Source organism: Anastrepha obliqua, chromosome 1 (genome assembly GCF_027943255.1).
Source record: "Anastrepha obliqua isolate idAnaObli1 chromosome 1, idAnaObli1_1.0, whole genome shotgun sequence".
Classification (NCBI taxonomy): Eukaryota; Metazoa; Arthropoda; class Insecta; order Diptera; family Tephritidae; genus Anastrepha; species Anastrepha obliqua.
The window spans coordinates 113,401,447-113,417,879 of NC_072892.1; the positions used below are offsets into that span (position 1 = coordinate 113,401,447).

A 16,433-nucleotide genomic window follows, 5' to 3' on the forward strand; every position below is an offset into this window, starting at 1 on the left:
AAGACTAATAGACATAATAAATAGCCTAAAGTTGGGATACATCAATATCTCCTTATCAACTTTCTTTTTCGTTGTTGAGGTCAAAGGAAAGCAATGAAATTTTTCATGTCAACCCAATAAGGGTCAGTATAACCTATGACTGTTAAATCTGGGAGATATCAAATTAGGCCACAAGTTTGGTATTTATTTTCCCAATTTAAAGAATTGCTAATCGTATATTAATCTGAGTCCAAATAATATTTCAGTTGTTGTTGTAGCAGCATAAACATTCCCCATACATGTACGGGGAATTCTGCTGAAGTGACATTCCTTGGCCGGATATAAATCCGGGTCGTTCCGGTAACGTACAACCGACTGCTATTGGGAACGGTAAGCTTTCAGTCGTCACATATGGTTCTGAAAAGAATAACGGGATAGGATGTGGCGTCTTTTTCTAATACTTTCACTGCGAGAAGCTTGCAAAGTTCCACGACTTCAATTGACTTGTCAGAAAAACTGATAGGCATAGCTCTCTTCTTTCATTATAGGCTTTGACAAGGCATTTAAAAATGAACATATCGCACTTGTTACGTTAAAGCGTAACAACTCAAAAAGAAAAGGAAAAGAGTAACCACTCAAAAATTTGTTATTTTAGCGCAACTACTAAACAAAAAAGAATGAAACAACCGTTATATTGTTTTTAATGATATTTTCGTGCAATTACATATTTTTTCCCTTGTAATACCTATATTATTAATATTTACGGAAACAGTTTTTCGTCTCTATTGAAAATGTTCAGATTTTGAGTTGTTACGCTTTAACGTAACAAGTGCGATATGATCCTTCACGAAAATACCAAATGGGTACGAAATCAATCGCAATATGCCGAAAGGTTCCAAGCACCGAATGACGATTTCTTTAGAAGATGAATTCGATCAAAATGATAATAATCTGCATAATATGTTACAGATTTTTGGAACACCAATTTTTCGATCATTTCGGCATTTTAGTCGCATTTCTTGCTCAGTTTAGCATGAGAAAGAAACGACTAGCGCGCTTTGTTAAGCACGGCCAAAATCGCTTAAGCGGTTATCACGCTAATCAAGAAGAAGAAGAACAAGTTGCATTTCATTGAAAGGACTTTAAGTGTATTCATTAAGAGCCGAAGTAATTGGTGATGTGCAAGAATACAATTAGCCCTAAAATTAGCGCATGTGACCGCTAAGTGAACGCTTTGTAGGAAGAGTATTCCATCTAATTTAAGCCAAACAAAATTTTTCCTTAATATTCCTCATATTTCTGATATGTAAGCTCTTCCATAGAAAATTTTTACCTTTCAACACTTTATAGTAAATTATTTACAGACACTGCTCGAATAGAACGCAGAACTCGCTTTCGATTTTTCTACACCATTTAGCGCAATATTAATGCATGGTGTATATATGTATGCACAGAAGCGTATTCACACTTTCCTACCAAGTTGCTAATAGGCTTTTCGCACATACACCTATATCTTAAATTCGACCACATTTATATTTGTAAATTTTCGCATTTTCTGACATTTACATATAAACACACATACATACTATGTATGTAAACATGTTCTTACATTTATGTAGAGCACACTCGACACTTTCTATTTGGGTCTTTAGGTATCTGTGCAATGTCATTTTGCCCTCAGTTCACTGCTACATACATACATATACTCGTATGTATGTACATATTTAAGTATCACCTGAATATTTGAAATGAATTCAGTTCACAACTTGTATCTAATTAAAAACTAACGACGTAGCGCACAAAAATCAACACCAACAACCAATATGCTTGTGTATATAAAACTCTGAAGGGCACAGTTGACAAAAGCACATACCTCTACACACGCATACAGACACAAACTTAAAAAGTGCGCGAGATGGCAAATAAATTAGAACTGCAGTGTGAAAAAAAATGAAGGAACGAATGAAAATGCCGCAAGGCCGTGAGGCTTAGAAATGAGTTGTAGGCAATGTGCAAAGGCAGGCACACATTCATGCAATTGCACTGAAAATTGCAAATACCCTGCAGGCAAATGTGCTGGTTTCGAAATGGTGATTTTCGGGTGATAACACAATTTAGATTACTTGGCGATGACGTTGTGTAGTGGTTTTTTATAGTTTAAGAAGTTGGGGAATTTTACAATGACGTACATTAAAGAAGGTTATACTCGTATGTCTCGCTGCTGCCTACTTCGAGGCAAGTGCTGGATTCAGAAAAGAGGAACCTGCTCACCAGCATCTACATATTTTTCGACAAATAAAATTTTCTACTTGACAAATCCGATTAAAAAATTTAGAAAAATAGTATTGTAAAGAAATGAATAAAATGGCTCGAAAATATGGCGCCTCTATTAAGAAAATCTGTAGTTCAGTTTTTAATATAGTATTGCGAGTGCAGTTAGTTTTCTACAAGATATCATGTTTTGAAACGAAAGCAAGATTATTTTCGTTGACAATCCAGCTGCTCTAAAGACAATGGGATCCAAAGTCTCGAAATCAAGTAAAATTTCAATAAAATCTTACTAATAGAATCTTTAATTTTATATAACAAATATAACTCTCTTTGACCAATACAAATTGGGCGCTTCTGGACTAGTTTGGAATTTCTTTCGCTTTGCGTATCTTGTAATAACATATCCGTTCATGTATATATGTAAGTGCGTATATAGAAATGCGATACATGTATGTAGCATATTAGTTGACGCCTTTTTCATTAAATGACCAACTTGTCTCGTTATGTCAATATATTCAATGGCTGAGTTACCGCCTGCGTGCCAACCTGTCATGACCCGTATAGGCATACATGCAAATTCATATGACAGCCTCAAACGGTGGTGGGCCTGGGAATACGTGTGTTTTATGTTTGCATGTAGTGGAAACCTAAATAAAAAATAAATAAACTTTTTGAAACGGTGACATTGCGTCCATTGAGGGCTGTCCTTTGTAAATATGTAATAGGGTTTAGCTTCTCAGCCACGCTTTGACCCTTTAGGCTATAAATACACACACATTTCAGGCAGGGGTATGGTAGAGTGTAACATAGGTAAGTGCGTTTCTAAACATGAATATTTAATCACTCGCACCTTTGTAGTTTGTATTTGAGAAAGTGAAAATGGGGGAAAAATTTACTAGAAAAGGCAAGGTTCTGTACTGAAATAAGACCTATGGCTATTCCTTGGGCATGCAAAAATACGCTGGTATGTATGGAGCCTACCTCCTATGTAAATGTTGGAACCATAATTTTCTCTGGGCTAATATTTTGGTAGACAGCAACGAATAGGAAAATACGTATATCTGAAGATATTGGAACGCGTCTACAGATATTTTAATGATTAGTATAGTAATCCTGAAATTAAAAAAAAAAATAGTAAAATTAAAACCAACAAAAAATATTAATTAAAATTAAAAAAAGTAATAAAAATTAAAAAAAAAAACTTCGATATAAAAAAAAAATACTTAAATTAAAAAAAAAAAATATTTATTTCCATTTTTTTTTAATTTTTGGATATAATGTTTTGTACATTTGTGAATAGAAATTAAGAGAAGAAATTAAATAAAATCGATCTGATTTTAGAATTGATTTCATATCAAATTTCGGCAAAGTGCCATTTTTCCATAGGAATTCAGTTGTACTTTTAAAAGCCTAACAAGGAAATATTTAATAAAATAAATAAAAAAATAGGTGTCTAATTTTTGGCGTCACAGGACAAATTTGAAGACATCAGAACATTTTTTTGTTTTGTTCTTCCTACTGCAGTCGTATTTGTTTTGTGTGAGCCTAATTCGTGACATGCCATTTCACTTATCCTAAAATCCTTGCCTTCAGGCAACATTGTACACTTTTTTTACCAACATTTAAATTCTTATTCACTTTTCAGCTTAGCAAGTGATTTTTCCTACATCTAGCCTTTATTTATATTTAAAATAAACTCGTATAATATAGGTTAGTTGAAAAATGGCTCTAAATGGATTTCCTCTTTTGAATCTGCCTTTTTGGAATCAGCATTCTCTCCTCTGAAATATTAGTGGTTTTTCAAAAGTGGCGCTTAGATAATTCGATAATTCAAAGGTTGGTGAAAAAATTTCAAGACACTAGTTCTGTCTAAATTAGAGAAAAGACTGATAGACCAAAAACTGGATGTTCTGTTGAGATTATTGCTGCTGTAGCGCAATGTCTTGCTGAGCAACCGTTAATCGATATCTCGACGCTCTCAATAATCAGGCATTCGTGAATAGACGTGGAAGTTCTCAATGTAAATTTTTACATGTTTTATTTTAAAACCACGTTTATTCGCGTCTTTTGAAAAAGCCTTTATTTTTCGCCTTTCATATTATCATTTCATTTTAAAACACTTTATGAAACATTAATTTAATTAAACAAACTGAGTAAATAATGTTTTTTCTTTTTTCTCTCTCTCTTTTTCTCTTTGCAGGTGAGTCAGTTTGTTCGGGAATTGAGGTTGAAATTGAAAATAATAACAATTTCTCTCATGGTAAGCTTTGTCATTATTCATTAACTATCATTAAAGCCGACTTTCATCTGCCTACAAAATTGAAATTGAAACAAAATTAATGCTTTAGTTTTAATTTAACAAAGAACCGTTTCTAATATGCCGTTTTAAAGCTTTTGTGCCTTTTTTAAACAACATAAGTTTCCACTTTTATTTTGCTTTTATATTATTTCCCCAAATGCATCTTATTTTCTTGTAACTACATATATTATCTTTTTCTCGATTTACGATCTCGATCCTTCGGCGTTTCAAGTATTCACCAAATACCTTCAGAAGCAATTAGAGTTTCTAGAAATTAAATAATTGTAAATAATTGATAATTTTACTAAAAATGTATATTCTCTAACTTTTCAAAAAAGTATAATGGCAATTTTTAGGGTGCAGATATAGTTCAGGGTGCATGTTAATTGCAAATATGTTATTTTTGGCGTGGTCTTCTGACAAGTCCACTGAGCGCATTTGTGTAGCTAATTTTAAGTAGAAAGAGTAATTTTCTTTAAGCTCAAGGAGCAATCGTGTTTTTATAGCATTTTATTGCTACACATCTGTTTCCAGTTATATCGGCTTTCCGCTCCGATGGCTCACCATTTAGGGAAGAATTTATTGCACATATATTTATTTTTAGTTGTGCATTCTCTTGCATCCGAAAAATTTAGATTAGTTGCTGTCCAATAGAATCCAATAAAAAAAATTTCTCCACTTTTTTAATTTTTGCATAGCGCTATTTTCTGAAAACGAATAGCGTTTCAAGTCATTAAATACGTTTCAGATTAAATTAAAAATCCCGAAAACGTTTGTCTTACAATAGTTATAGCCGGCTTGTGAGAATTTCTAGAATTCCGCTATTTGGCCTACAAATTTCCAATTATACATAATTTTGACTGCGGCACTAATATTAGCTTATCACAAATTTACTATCACGAAAATATAATAATAATTGGTGAAAATCGATAATTTTCGAATCACTCCATACATATCTCACGCATCTCATTTTCACCAACATTCAATCTATTTGCGCAAACGCGCAACGTTTCATTTCAACTCATTTCATGCCATTTCGATTCATTCGATTCCATGTCGCCAAGCGACGCACTCATTTCTTCGCCCCATTTCAGCCCAGCTCGGCCAGCAAAAAGCCACAGCAAGCAAAAAAAAAAAAATAACAAAAAACGATGAATTTGAATACTCATTTGAAGCGAAAGAGAGCGCAACTGTTATTATTTTTAATTTTAAATCCTCTTCTGTGTATGTAACGATTTATTAATGTATAGTAAATTGCTTATATGTATGTATGTAATGCCTGCGACCACAAGCGAAACACATGAGCCGAATGCATGTATTTCGTGGAGGTTATACAAAACAAAAAGCAAGAATTTAGTAATTTTTGTAAAAGGCAAATTACACAAGCAACATTGCCTAATTGAATACTTGATTAACGCGCCTCGGTGCTTTCCATTTTTTCCTTTCTCTTTCTCTGTAATGCTTTGTTTCGTTTCAATAATCGCTCAAGCAGGCGATTCATCGTATCATATGAAGATCCTTGTGCCAGCAGTGGCCTCTGGTGCCATCATTGGCAAAGGTGGCGAGACGATCGCCTCTTTGCAGAAAGACTCCGGTGCTAGAGTTAAGATGTCTAAGTCCCATGATTTCTATCCAGGTAAGTGGCAAATATATAAGTACATACACACACTTACACACATAGTATTTTCGTGCCTACTTATTTTACGATTTCTCCGCACCCACAGGTACTACCGAGCGCGTTTGCCTCATCACTGGCTCCGTGGATGGCATTATGTCGGTTATGGATTTTATTATGGATAAGATACGCGAGAAGCCCGATCTTACCACTAAAATCATAGACAACGATTCCAAGCAAAATCAAGATCGTGATAAGCAAGTGAAAATTTTGGTGCCTAATTCCACAGCCGGCATGATTATCGGCAAAGGTGGTGCTTTCATTAAACAGATCAAAGAGGAGAGTGGCTCGTATGTGCAGATTTCACAGAAACCCAAAGATATTTCATTGCAGGAACGTTGCATCACTATTATTGGCGATAAAGAGAATAATAAAGCTGCTTGTAAGATGATACTCTCCAAGATTGTTGAGGATCCTCAGTCCGGTACATGTCTTAATGTGTCATATGCCGATATTAGTGGACCGGTGGCTAATTTTAATCCGACTGGTTCGCCGTATGCCACCAATCAGAATGCCATTAATACGAGTACCGCTTCATTGAACTCCACATTGGGTCAAACCATCGGCGGCGGCGCCACTGCTGCAGGTCTATTGGTAAATGGCACTGGCATCAATTTATCATTGAACTTGGGCTCACCAAATCCAGCACCCAACTTGGCTGTGGCTACACAATTACTTGAGCACATCAAGGTATTTATGCAACATGTAATTTAAAATGCCAGTTATGCTAATTACTTTATGCTTTCTCTCTATACATATAGGTCGCTCTACGCGGCTCTGGTTACTCAGAGACCGCCACCAACGAAGTGTGCGCCGCTCTAGGCGTACTCGCCAAGTACGGCGTGTTGGGCATGGGAGTCGGTGTACCGCATGCTAATGGCACAACCACACTCGGCAGCTATCATCTGGGTGTTTCGGCGTTGGATCAGCAGACAGCTGCCGCCGCCTCAGCGGCTACTGCCGGCAACGTTTTCGGTGCAGTGGGTCAAGTAAATCTGGATCAATATACAGCGGCAGCGGCCGCTGCTGCTGCAGCAGCTGCCAGCCGTCCGACACAGTCGCACCTGGAAGCGGCCGCCGCCGCCGCACAATTCGATCCGTTCCGTCATTTGAGTACGAATGCCGCCACAGCGGCACAAGCCGCCACACCGGTATCGCTGAATAATAATAGTTTCGGTTTAACAGCGGCCACCGGCACCACGTGTACCACGGCGCAAACTTTAAGTGCTGCAACACACTCGCTTAGCGGCTTGAGCAAGAGTCCCACACCGGGAGATTTGGGTGCCAAGGATACCAAAAATGTTGAAATTCCAGAAGTGATTGTTGGCGCTATCTTAGGTGGGCCACACTTTTATTATCCTTACTAAAACAAAGTAAACCCAAGTTGGTAAAAAAAAAAAACACACACATAACAATCCGAAACCTATGCACTGACACATTTAAAAGTTGTTGATATTTCCACCCGTTAAACAAAAAACACAAAACAAAAAAAAAAAAAACCAAGAAAACAACAGTTCGCCTATTGTTACGCCTAAATTTATATACTTATGTTGCTAAGAATCGGATTGTAGTAACTTAGAAAAAAGGCTTAACATATTTGCTAACAGTAATTCGTTTTTAACTTTTTAGCATTGCGTATGTTTTGCATATTTTTTCTTTAACCACCACAATTTTAACAACGTTTTGAATACCCCTAAATCTAAGTTTAAACAGAGTTATTCACATATACGTACTTGTATATCACACCGAAAAGTTCGTATGATTCGAAAGTGAGTGATATATTTAAAAGTTCATAAGGCGGCAGAAGATTTTATGTTATTTTTAGGTTCGCCAATTTATAGAATGCCATAGACAAAGTGTTAAAGGAAGCCGTTTTCTGTATAGAATGAAGAGTAAAGGCAAAGAAGCTGCAATATATGTAAATATTTTAAATAGTTCTTTTGTATTTAAGCACTGCAAAGCTAATAGTCTTCAGATCAGAAAGTGTTTGAAAAATGTGGTGCATACTTTAGACATTGTAGGAATAATAAATTCGCCCATACAAGTGTATGAAATTCGCATATAAAAAGTGCCACACCTTCTGATTGGAAATTGTAATGTATTGCCTACTTTTAAGCGTTGTACGAGTAATACCGTTTGTGTACAGAACGCGCCTAAATATATGTTACACTCAGTTTACGCACGTCTTATTCCCGCACTCTAACGCGTTTACTTGCGCAGTAGATAGGCGGTTAACGCCAATTTTTCAACGTAACTTCAAATGCAATAAATGTTTAAATTGAGCTTAACGTTCTAAATTTAATCTCACTTCGCAGCGAATCTAAGTTGAGTAGGTGTATGGCGCTTCATTTTAAGGTACAGGCAGTTTGCGAAGCTCTATAGCAAGCGACTTAATTCCAGTGGCCTTTGCTTCTTTGTAATTCCGTTTCAAATATTTCTATGTATAGAATTAAAAGTACGAAAATACGCAATCCTTTCATCAGACACTTAATTGCACCTTTATTTCAGCAAACACACCCACACATACACACAATTTCACTTGAAGTTACTCATTCCTTGTTTCATACATATAGTTCTTATAGAAGAAACATATTTTAATGCATAAATATTTGTTGAGATACTCGGTTTTTTGTTTGTAAAATCTAGTCAAGTTCTTGCCGCAAACATATGTCGTTGTTGTCGTTTATCACAAACTAAAGTTCTCAAGCAAACAAAAAAAAAAACAAAATAATAATGAAACACAAACATCAAATCTCAAGAAATCTGCCCATTGGACTCACTAGCAGAAAACTATTCATCAAAGAAGTATCTTTGAAAACTCAAAAAAATGTGAATTAAATTTGTGAAAAACATACATACATATCTATACACATAAAAGCATAAAATCCAGATGTATGTTTGACGAAGTAGCTGTGATTTCTTTTACGACCCCTTTTCACTTCTTACATAAACACATTCATACACATGCACACTTATATACTTGCGCCCACAGCACAACGAATATGTGGTGACATTTATTGTTTATGTAAATAATATAATTACGGTAATCATTACCAAAGTTGTATATTAATTTGTGCGTAATTCGTTGCGCTACGGTTATCAAAACCAAAGTCAATATTTAATTTGGCGAGCATTCTTTCATTCATTCTTGCTTGTGATATCCAAATATTAATCGCGCTTAAGCATCAGCATTCGGGTGCTATTCGTTTGATGGCACAACGTTTGAATACTCAGCTACAATAAAATAAATAAAAAGCAAACCTACACGACATACCACACAGATTTGAGCATCACTTTTCATTTTTCACTCTTAAGCACCAAATAACGCTCGTGAACTCGGTACGCTACTTTACTCCTATGCGCCGTTTATTCATGCGGATATCCAGAGCACTACTACTACTACTACCACTACCATTACTACTTCACTCCTAATAAGCAGTACCCTTCGCTCACTTTTACTCTGATGATGAGAGAGTGGATCGCCTAGACTCAATTTTTGTTAAAATTTTGTTCGCCCTAAACGACGAGGCTTACTTACGACGCATGCGCACATACGCACATTCATACAATTGTACACTCAGAAGCATTCCTTGCAAAAAGACATACGAATAATGTAGTTTTTGTTAATCATTTGAACTTGAACATTCCCAATACTAAAAAACCCAGAAAACAGGGTGCGCTACATTGGTTGTGTGCAACCAATTACCTTTTATATATATGTATGTATGTATGTATGTAAATGGTGTTTAGTGCTAGATATAGTATGCAACGTACTTACGTACCTATATATGTGGAAATGCACACCTTAACCTACATACATACTTACAATCAGTCTGTAATGGACCTTTCGATCTTTCAACACAACAAATATGAGTGTTATAGAGCTTAAGGTAGAACTTTTGGTTTGTTTTTATATTCAAATATATAACGATGTACATACATACATATATACGAGCATATTAATATGTGCTTTCATAGGAGTAGGTGTATTAGTTTTTATGAAAAAGGGATTGGCTTTTACAAAATATACAAATACATATACGATACACAAATATTTACATATTCATATAAATATATACTTACATAGGAATTTACATTTAGAAAAGTGCCTTATAAATACAGCAACCGTGCAGCGCATTCTCCCACATACATATGCACATAGTTCACGCGTGTAAAATCATTTAACTGTGTATGCCATATCATACATATATGTATGTGCATATGTACTTGCACATACCTGTCTCATTTTGGTGGTTCTTTGTTTCCCAGTTGTGTTAAGCGCCGCGGTTGCTTGTGCTAAATTTATTTTAGTAGATTAAATTTTAATATTTTATCAATTAATCATTTTTTAGGTATCTTTTTGTGGGTTACGTTAAACTAATTGGGTCTTACATATTGTATATATGAGTACACACATATTTTAGAGTTGTATGTAATTTAAAGGATCGATAGAGCAAACTACTGAATTCAATATAACATTTGAGGAAAATAAGCGAACACCCATGCGCAAAGCCATAGTAAGTTTAGACACGCAGATTACGCGATGCAGAGTAACTTGATAAGCCTTAGCAATAAAAAAAAAATTAAACTACTTTACTAAAAATGCATAAAAAATATGTTATTTAAAAGGTTGGTTTTTCAAAATCCATTTGTGTGTAGCAGCATGAAATCGGTTAGAGTTTCCAAAACTATAAGTAGAAAACAAGTTTTCTCTACCCACAAACTTTGTAAAGTTTTATAGTTGTTCAGAGCATGCAAAGTGCTCAAGTTTCGCTATAAAATTTTATTTTGGAAACTGCAAGCTTTATTCAAGTCCAAATATTAATCGAAAATCTAAGTGAGTTTCAGTGTTATTTAAGACCTTTGATTTCATTCGGTGAAATCTACGCATCATACATATTAAAAAAATATATAATTTTTCAATTAAAATCAAGAGCGTAAGCGAACTGGAGAGAATGTTCGCTTGATAAAGCAGAAAGAACAAAAAAGTTAACGAACGCAAAATTTGCTACCACTTGCAAAAACCGATAGAAGATCGGTAGGAGACCGATAGACATATCGGCTGTGATTGCTTAAAAAATTATTTGTTGTTCAAAAAAACAAAAAAAAAAAAACGTTTCTGGCGCACACGGTAGAACTGCATAAAATACCAAATTCCACAAAAAAATTATTTATTATATATTCACAAAAAGTTCTGTCATGCTCGTATGCTTTCAGATCATACGTTTTCGTGATGGATAACTTTTTTTTTGGCTAAAATTTCTTGCTTTGAGCTGTCACTTTGCTCGTTCGATTTTTGCGTAACGGATAATTTTTTTGTGTTAACGTACACCTGTTGCAAAATTAAGAAAAACTATTACAAATATTTATGTTTTCGCCTACGACTATTACTGACAATGTTTGGCAGTACACAGTTATGTTTTCGAGGTTGTGGGTTCGTTTATTTAGAACCCGCACTAACACCGATATCAATGTTTGCCTTGAAATCCAACGGAGAATATCTACAGACCTTTTAGACCTTTGCACGTTGGCGACAGCGTGTATCGTAGCAGATGGTACAATGAGCTGTGTACAAGGACAGAGACAAAGCGCAGCGAATAAAAATCCAGCGGCTTTGTTGGCTGGGTCATGTCGTCTGAATAGATACAAACGTACAGGTCTCCTATGCGTTGGAAAGATCAGGTGGAAAAGGACTTGCCTTCATTTGGCACTTCCAAATGGCGCCGGAGAGCACGAGAAATCAATCAAGAAGAAGAAGAAGCTCTCCAAAGCATTTTCTTTCCACAAAATACCTTTGATGCACTTTAAACGCTCTTTGATGAATCCTCGCCTGTACTTTAGTACGTCATGAAAAACTTTTCCGTGTAGCTGAACCTCTACAAAATTTTCACTATAACTTTCGCTTTACATTTTTTCTTTACCATTCTTAGATATTGTTTAGAAGCGTTGTACAATTGCACCTGGTGTATAATAAAATAATATAAATAAGCAATTTTCATTTATTGGTTTAATTTGTTTTAAGAAGCATTTTACAATATAATCGCTATTCATACCGTTATGCGTTTTAATTGTCTTCGAAAAGAATTCAGCGGAAGTTTCCTCACCGCTTAAATGTTTTTCTTTAGAATTTTCTTGCTTGCATGTAAAGGGTTTTTCAACTAGGGCGGGTAGATGTTGAAATGGAATAAAATGGCGTTTGCTGTGTGGCACGTAGCGCCGTCCTGCTGGAACCACATGTCGTCTAGGTCCATATGGTTCAATGTGGGCCATAAGAAATTGGAAGGGCCACCACACTCATTTTGATAATAAAGTTTTATCATTTGAACGTGCTGTTCAATCGTGTAACTTGCCATGATGATTTGGCATAAACAACTGAATAATAAACAAAAGATTTGACAGATGTCACCAAAACAAAATGGCTGCCACAAGGCGCCAAAATCGACCCGCGCCAATTGAAAAACCCTTTATAAGTATATTTAAAATCACCAACATATCTCTATAAAATTTGGCATGCAAATTTCGCCATTCAGGAAAACACACAACTTAAGACAAATAAGCTTTCACGTTAAAAAGGAAAAGCTTTCGCAGCCAAGCAAGCGCATGGGTTGTTACACTTCGGAAGAAATGTCGAAAAATCAGTAGCTCTTGATCGTAACTACATCAGGATTAACTAGTAGCAGAAATACCTCATATTATATCTATTATTTAAATTTTGTAGTACATACTTTTATTCAAATCAGTCAGAAGTGTTAGTAGCATTAGCAAGTAAGTAGCTTTAAAATAAGTAGAGGACACGCGTCACATTCCCATTTACATAGAGCACAAAAGATTTGTTATCTGCATAAGTACATCCACATGTAGGTGTCTATGTCGGGGGGTAATTTTTTCACAAAACTCTTTATCGAGTTATGCTCTACTCATATGCGTTCATTTTTGAGTAAATTATGTATATAAGTATGCATATATAAAAATAATTATATGAAAGCATTTTGGTTTTAGTGCTCAGCAGCTAAACATTTATTCTAATTTTATATTTTTGCTAACAAAAATTGTACTTCGGAATTTAAAAATTATACTAATGCATCATTTTGACTTTCCAATCCCTCTTTTTGAATTTAAGCCCACTTTCTTGTTTTTTAACAAATTTCCTAACATAAGAACCTATTTTTTATTATTGTTATTGTACATTATAAATATATATTTTAATTTAGGTTTATAAAACAATTTTAATACGCCATAACATATGTAGTAACAATATTTCAATTAAGCAACTTTATTTCCTTATGATTTCCTCTCTTTATGTACATTTACTCCTACATACATATACATATATATATGTGTATAAAAATCAATTATAATGCAAAATTAAAATTACAGGTCCAAATGGTCGTAGTTTAGTTGAAATTCAGCATATATCTGGCGCAAATGTGCAAATTTCAAAAAAGGGCATATTCGCACCTGGCACTAGAAATCGAATTGTAACAATAACTGGTCAACCGAGTGCCATTGCCAAAGCGCAATATTTAATTGAACAGAAAATCACCGACGAGGAGACGAAGAGAGCGCGACAAATTCCATTAACCACTGTTGTGAATTAAAGCGAAATACAATTATAAAAATATTAAAAAAACAAAAAAACAAAAACATAACCGAAAAAATATATTAAGAAACTCAAAATAAAAGAAAAAAAAAAAACAAAAATGCATTCAGAGAAGCAACTACCATAATCATATAAACCAGACGAAGAGTAAACAACAAAAACAACAGAAAAATGTAAATAGAAGGAATAAATTGAAATACAAAAGTCAGCAACTTAAACGAAAAAGTAGTTAAATATTAAAAACAAAAATTTTAATTTAAAACTTCACACCACAAATTCATAGCAAAAATGCAAATTTTTTTGCGTTCACAAAAAATACGAGTCTAGCGAGGAGAAAGCAACAAAATGGAAAATAATATTTTAAAATCGCAGAGAGTTAGTCAAGTAAGGGAATTAGTAGACATTTAACAAAGACATTGCAAGTGAAGAGGAAAACGTAGAATGCGTATAATGTATGTTAAAGATTTTGAAAGAAAGAATTACGGTAAAAATTTATATACGCGCATACATACAAAAGGCCACAGCAAAAGAACAATAACAACAAAAACCACAACTGAAGTAATTACTCTTAAATATATAATTAGGATGAATTTTATTATTATTTTTAATAGCAAAAAAGAAAAAATAGAAAAAAATAAAAACAAAACAAAGGAAAACATTGTTAAAAAATATTGTATTTAACTACAAAAGCTCGTTAATTGTAGTGGGAATAAAGCGAAATATTTACTTAAAGATAAAAAAGATGTTAGCAAAGCTAAAAGCAAATAAGGTAGAAAAAGTGAACTAACCCAAATAAAAACCAACACCTGAACAGACACATACATACATTTTTCACTTATGTAGCTAAATTGTAAACAAACAAAAAAAAAAAACAAAAAACAACTTTATTGAATAACTACTGTTTCTATGAAAATATATTCCAATTGAAAGGAAGACCAACTTTGTAGTTAAAAGCGGAAATTTTTAGTAATAAATTGCCATAGATTCTTTTTAGCAAATTAAAGCAAATAGTCGATCGTAAAAATTTTACAAGCATTAACTAGTTGAAAGAAGGTGCCGAGAAAAGTATGCTTCATAACTTTTAAAACAATCAAATCGACACACTGAATACACATATACACATACACACGCACGCATGCAATTCATTGGTGAATGTAGGAGGAGTATAAAAATGCACAGAAAAGTAATAAGATTTATATCAAATTTTTCGCGCACTCATATATGTATACGCAGACTTGAATGCCAAGTATAATGGCATGAAACCTCATTTTTACTACTCCTCTTCAATTATTTGCTCATTCATGTACAGCACGTCAAAGCGTTTCAGAAATACTCAAATCCAAGCTAAAAAATGTGTCCCGAATTCGAGATACACGATTAATTGCGAATACTTTTAAAAATATTGCACATTTTCTGGAGAGTCGGTTTAATGCTTGTTGACTTGGATTAAAATTAAAACATTGAGTTCGGGAGCATTCAAAGCTTACATTTTCTGTGCATGCATATTTTTTGCAATTTGTTTTTTTTTCGTTTTTTTTATTCCTTTTTTGGTTTTGCTAATCTAACGTAATATTACTTCAGTTGTAATTTTTGTTGTACTTCTTTCTACATTTAAAGACGAAAAACTGTAAAATACAGTCGAAATTTAATTGGTCGAACAAATGTTTATTACACACTCGTCCATATATGAACTTTTCTATTAGCACATACTTGCATAAGATATGTTGGCTTAAATAACATTGACGAAATGATTCCATTGCAGTTAACAGACATCTAACAGCTATTTAAGTTAACATTGACGAAATTATTCCCTTCAAATTAACAGCTACAGATATTTCAGCTAACATTTGATTTTTGAAAGTTCTGTTCATCAATTTTCGACTGTTATTTATTATTATTTCTTTGAAGTAACATTTTAGATAATTATTTTAAAATAAGTAGCGCTTTATTTTTGTGGTTTATTTGCTGTGATTACTTGTAAGCTGTTTTAAGTGTCCTTACATTTTTTGCTTTGTATACAATTGAAGATTTTGTTGCTTTTGAGACGCCCTGAAAAATACCTATGAGCATTTTCAGTGAACTGCGCGAATTCTCTTACAAACACACACACACATATTTATATAAATACACTTCACATGAAAATGTATGCACACCAGCGCCCAAGCACTTGTGGTATGAGTTTTGTACTAAACGAAAAACTAAAAAAAAAAAGAAAAACAAAAAAACTAAAAGACAGACAACTGAAAGGTAACTAAAAACCTTTGAAGCGAAAAAGAAGAAACAAAACCAAACCCTCGCGCGCGCCCCTCATACAGCCACCCATACTAGAAGGTAAATATTTAGCTTTTAAAATTACTTGGTAATTTACGTGGTTTCTGTATATTTTAATTTTCCTTTTTAATTGCTGTTACTGATCTCCCTGTTTTTTTTTCTGCTAAAAAAACATTTTTATATAAATTTATAGTGAACTTTTTAATACTAATACAACAGCGCCAGTGGGGCAATGTAAGCAAAGTTAAAAACGAGTGTGGTTGCAATGCAGTTTAAAAGTTAATGGAAAGTGCAGCAAGCAGCACCACCTCAGAGAGAATTTTTTGCTTACTTTAATA

The 16,433-nt window shown here is 34.1% G+C and overlaps 1 protein-coding gene across 10 annotated transcripts in view; it reads left to right on the plus strand.

Annotated features, from left to right (window-relative positions):
• Positions 1–14,706, plus strand: part of LOC129235670 (RNA-binding protein Pasilla) — a 151,384-nt gene extending 136,678 nt beyond the window's left edge. For 8 of the 10 annotated variants that reach the window (XM_054869643.1, XM_054869642.1, XM_054869644.1 and 5 more), the window contains 5 exons: positions 4,451–4,510; positions 6,042–6,185; positions 6,274–6,914; positions 6,986–7,562; positions 13,602–14,706. In XM_054869643.1, the coding sequence (XP_054725618.1) occupies positions 4,451–4,510; positions 6,042–6,185; positions 6,274–6,914; positions 6,986–7,562; positions 13,602–13,822 (1,643 nt within the window). In that variant the 3' untranslated portion in view covers positions 13,823–14,706. The remainder of the gene's footprint in view (positions 1–4,450; positions 4,511–6,041; positions 6,186–6,273; positions 6,915–6,985; positions 7,563–13,601) is intronic. The other 2 variants (XM_054869645.1, XM_054869640.1) reach the window with 1 other exon arrangement.
• Positions 14,707–16,433: the final 1,727 nt, after the last annotated feature.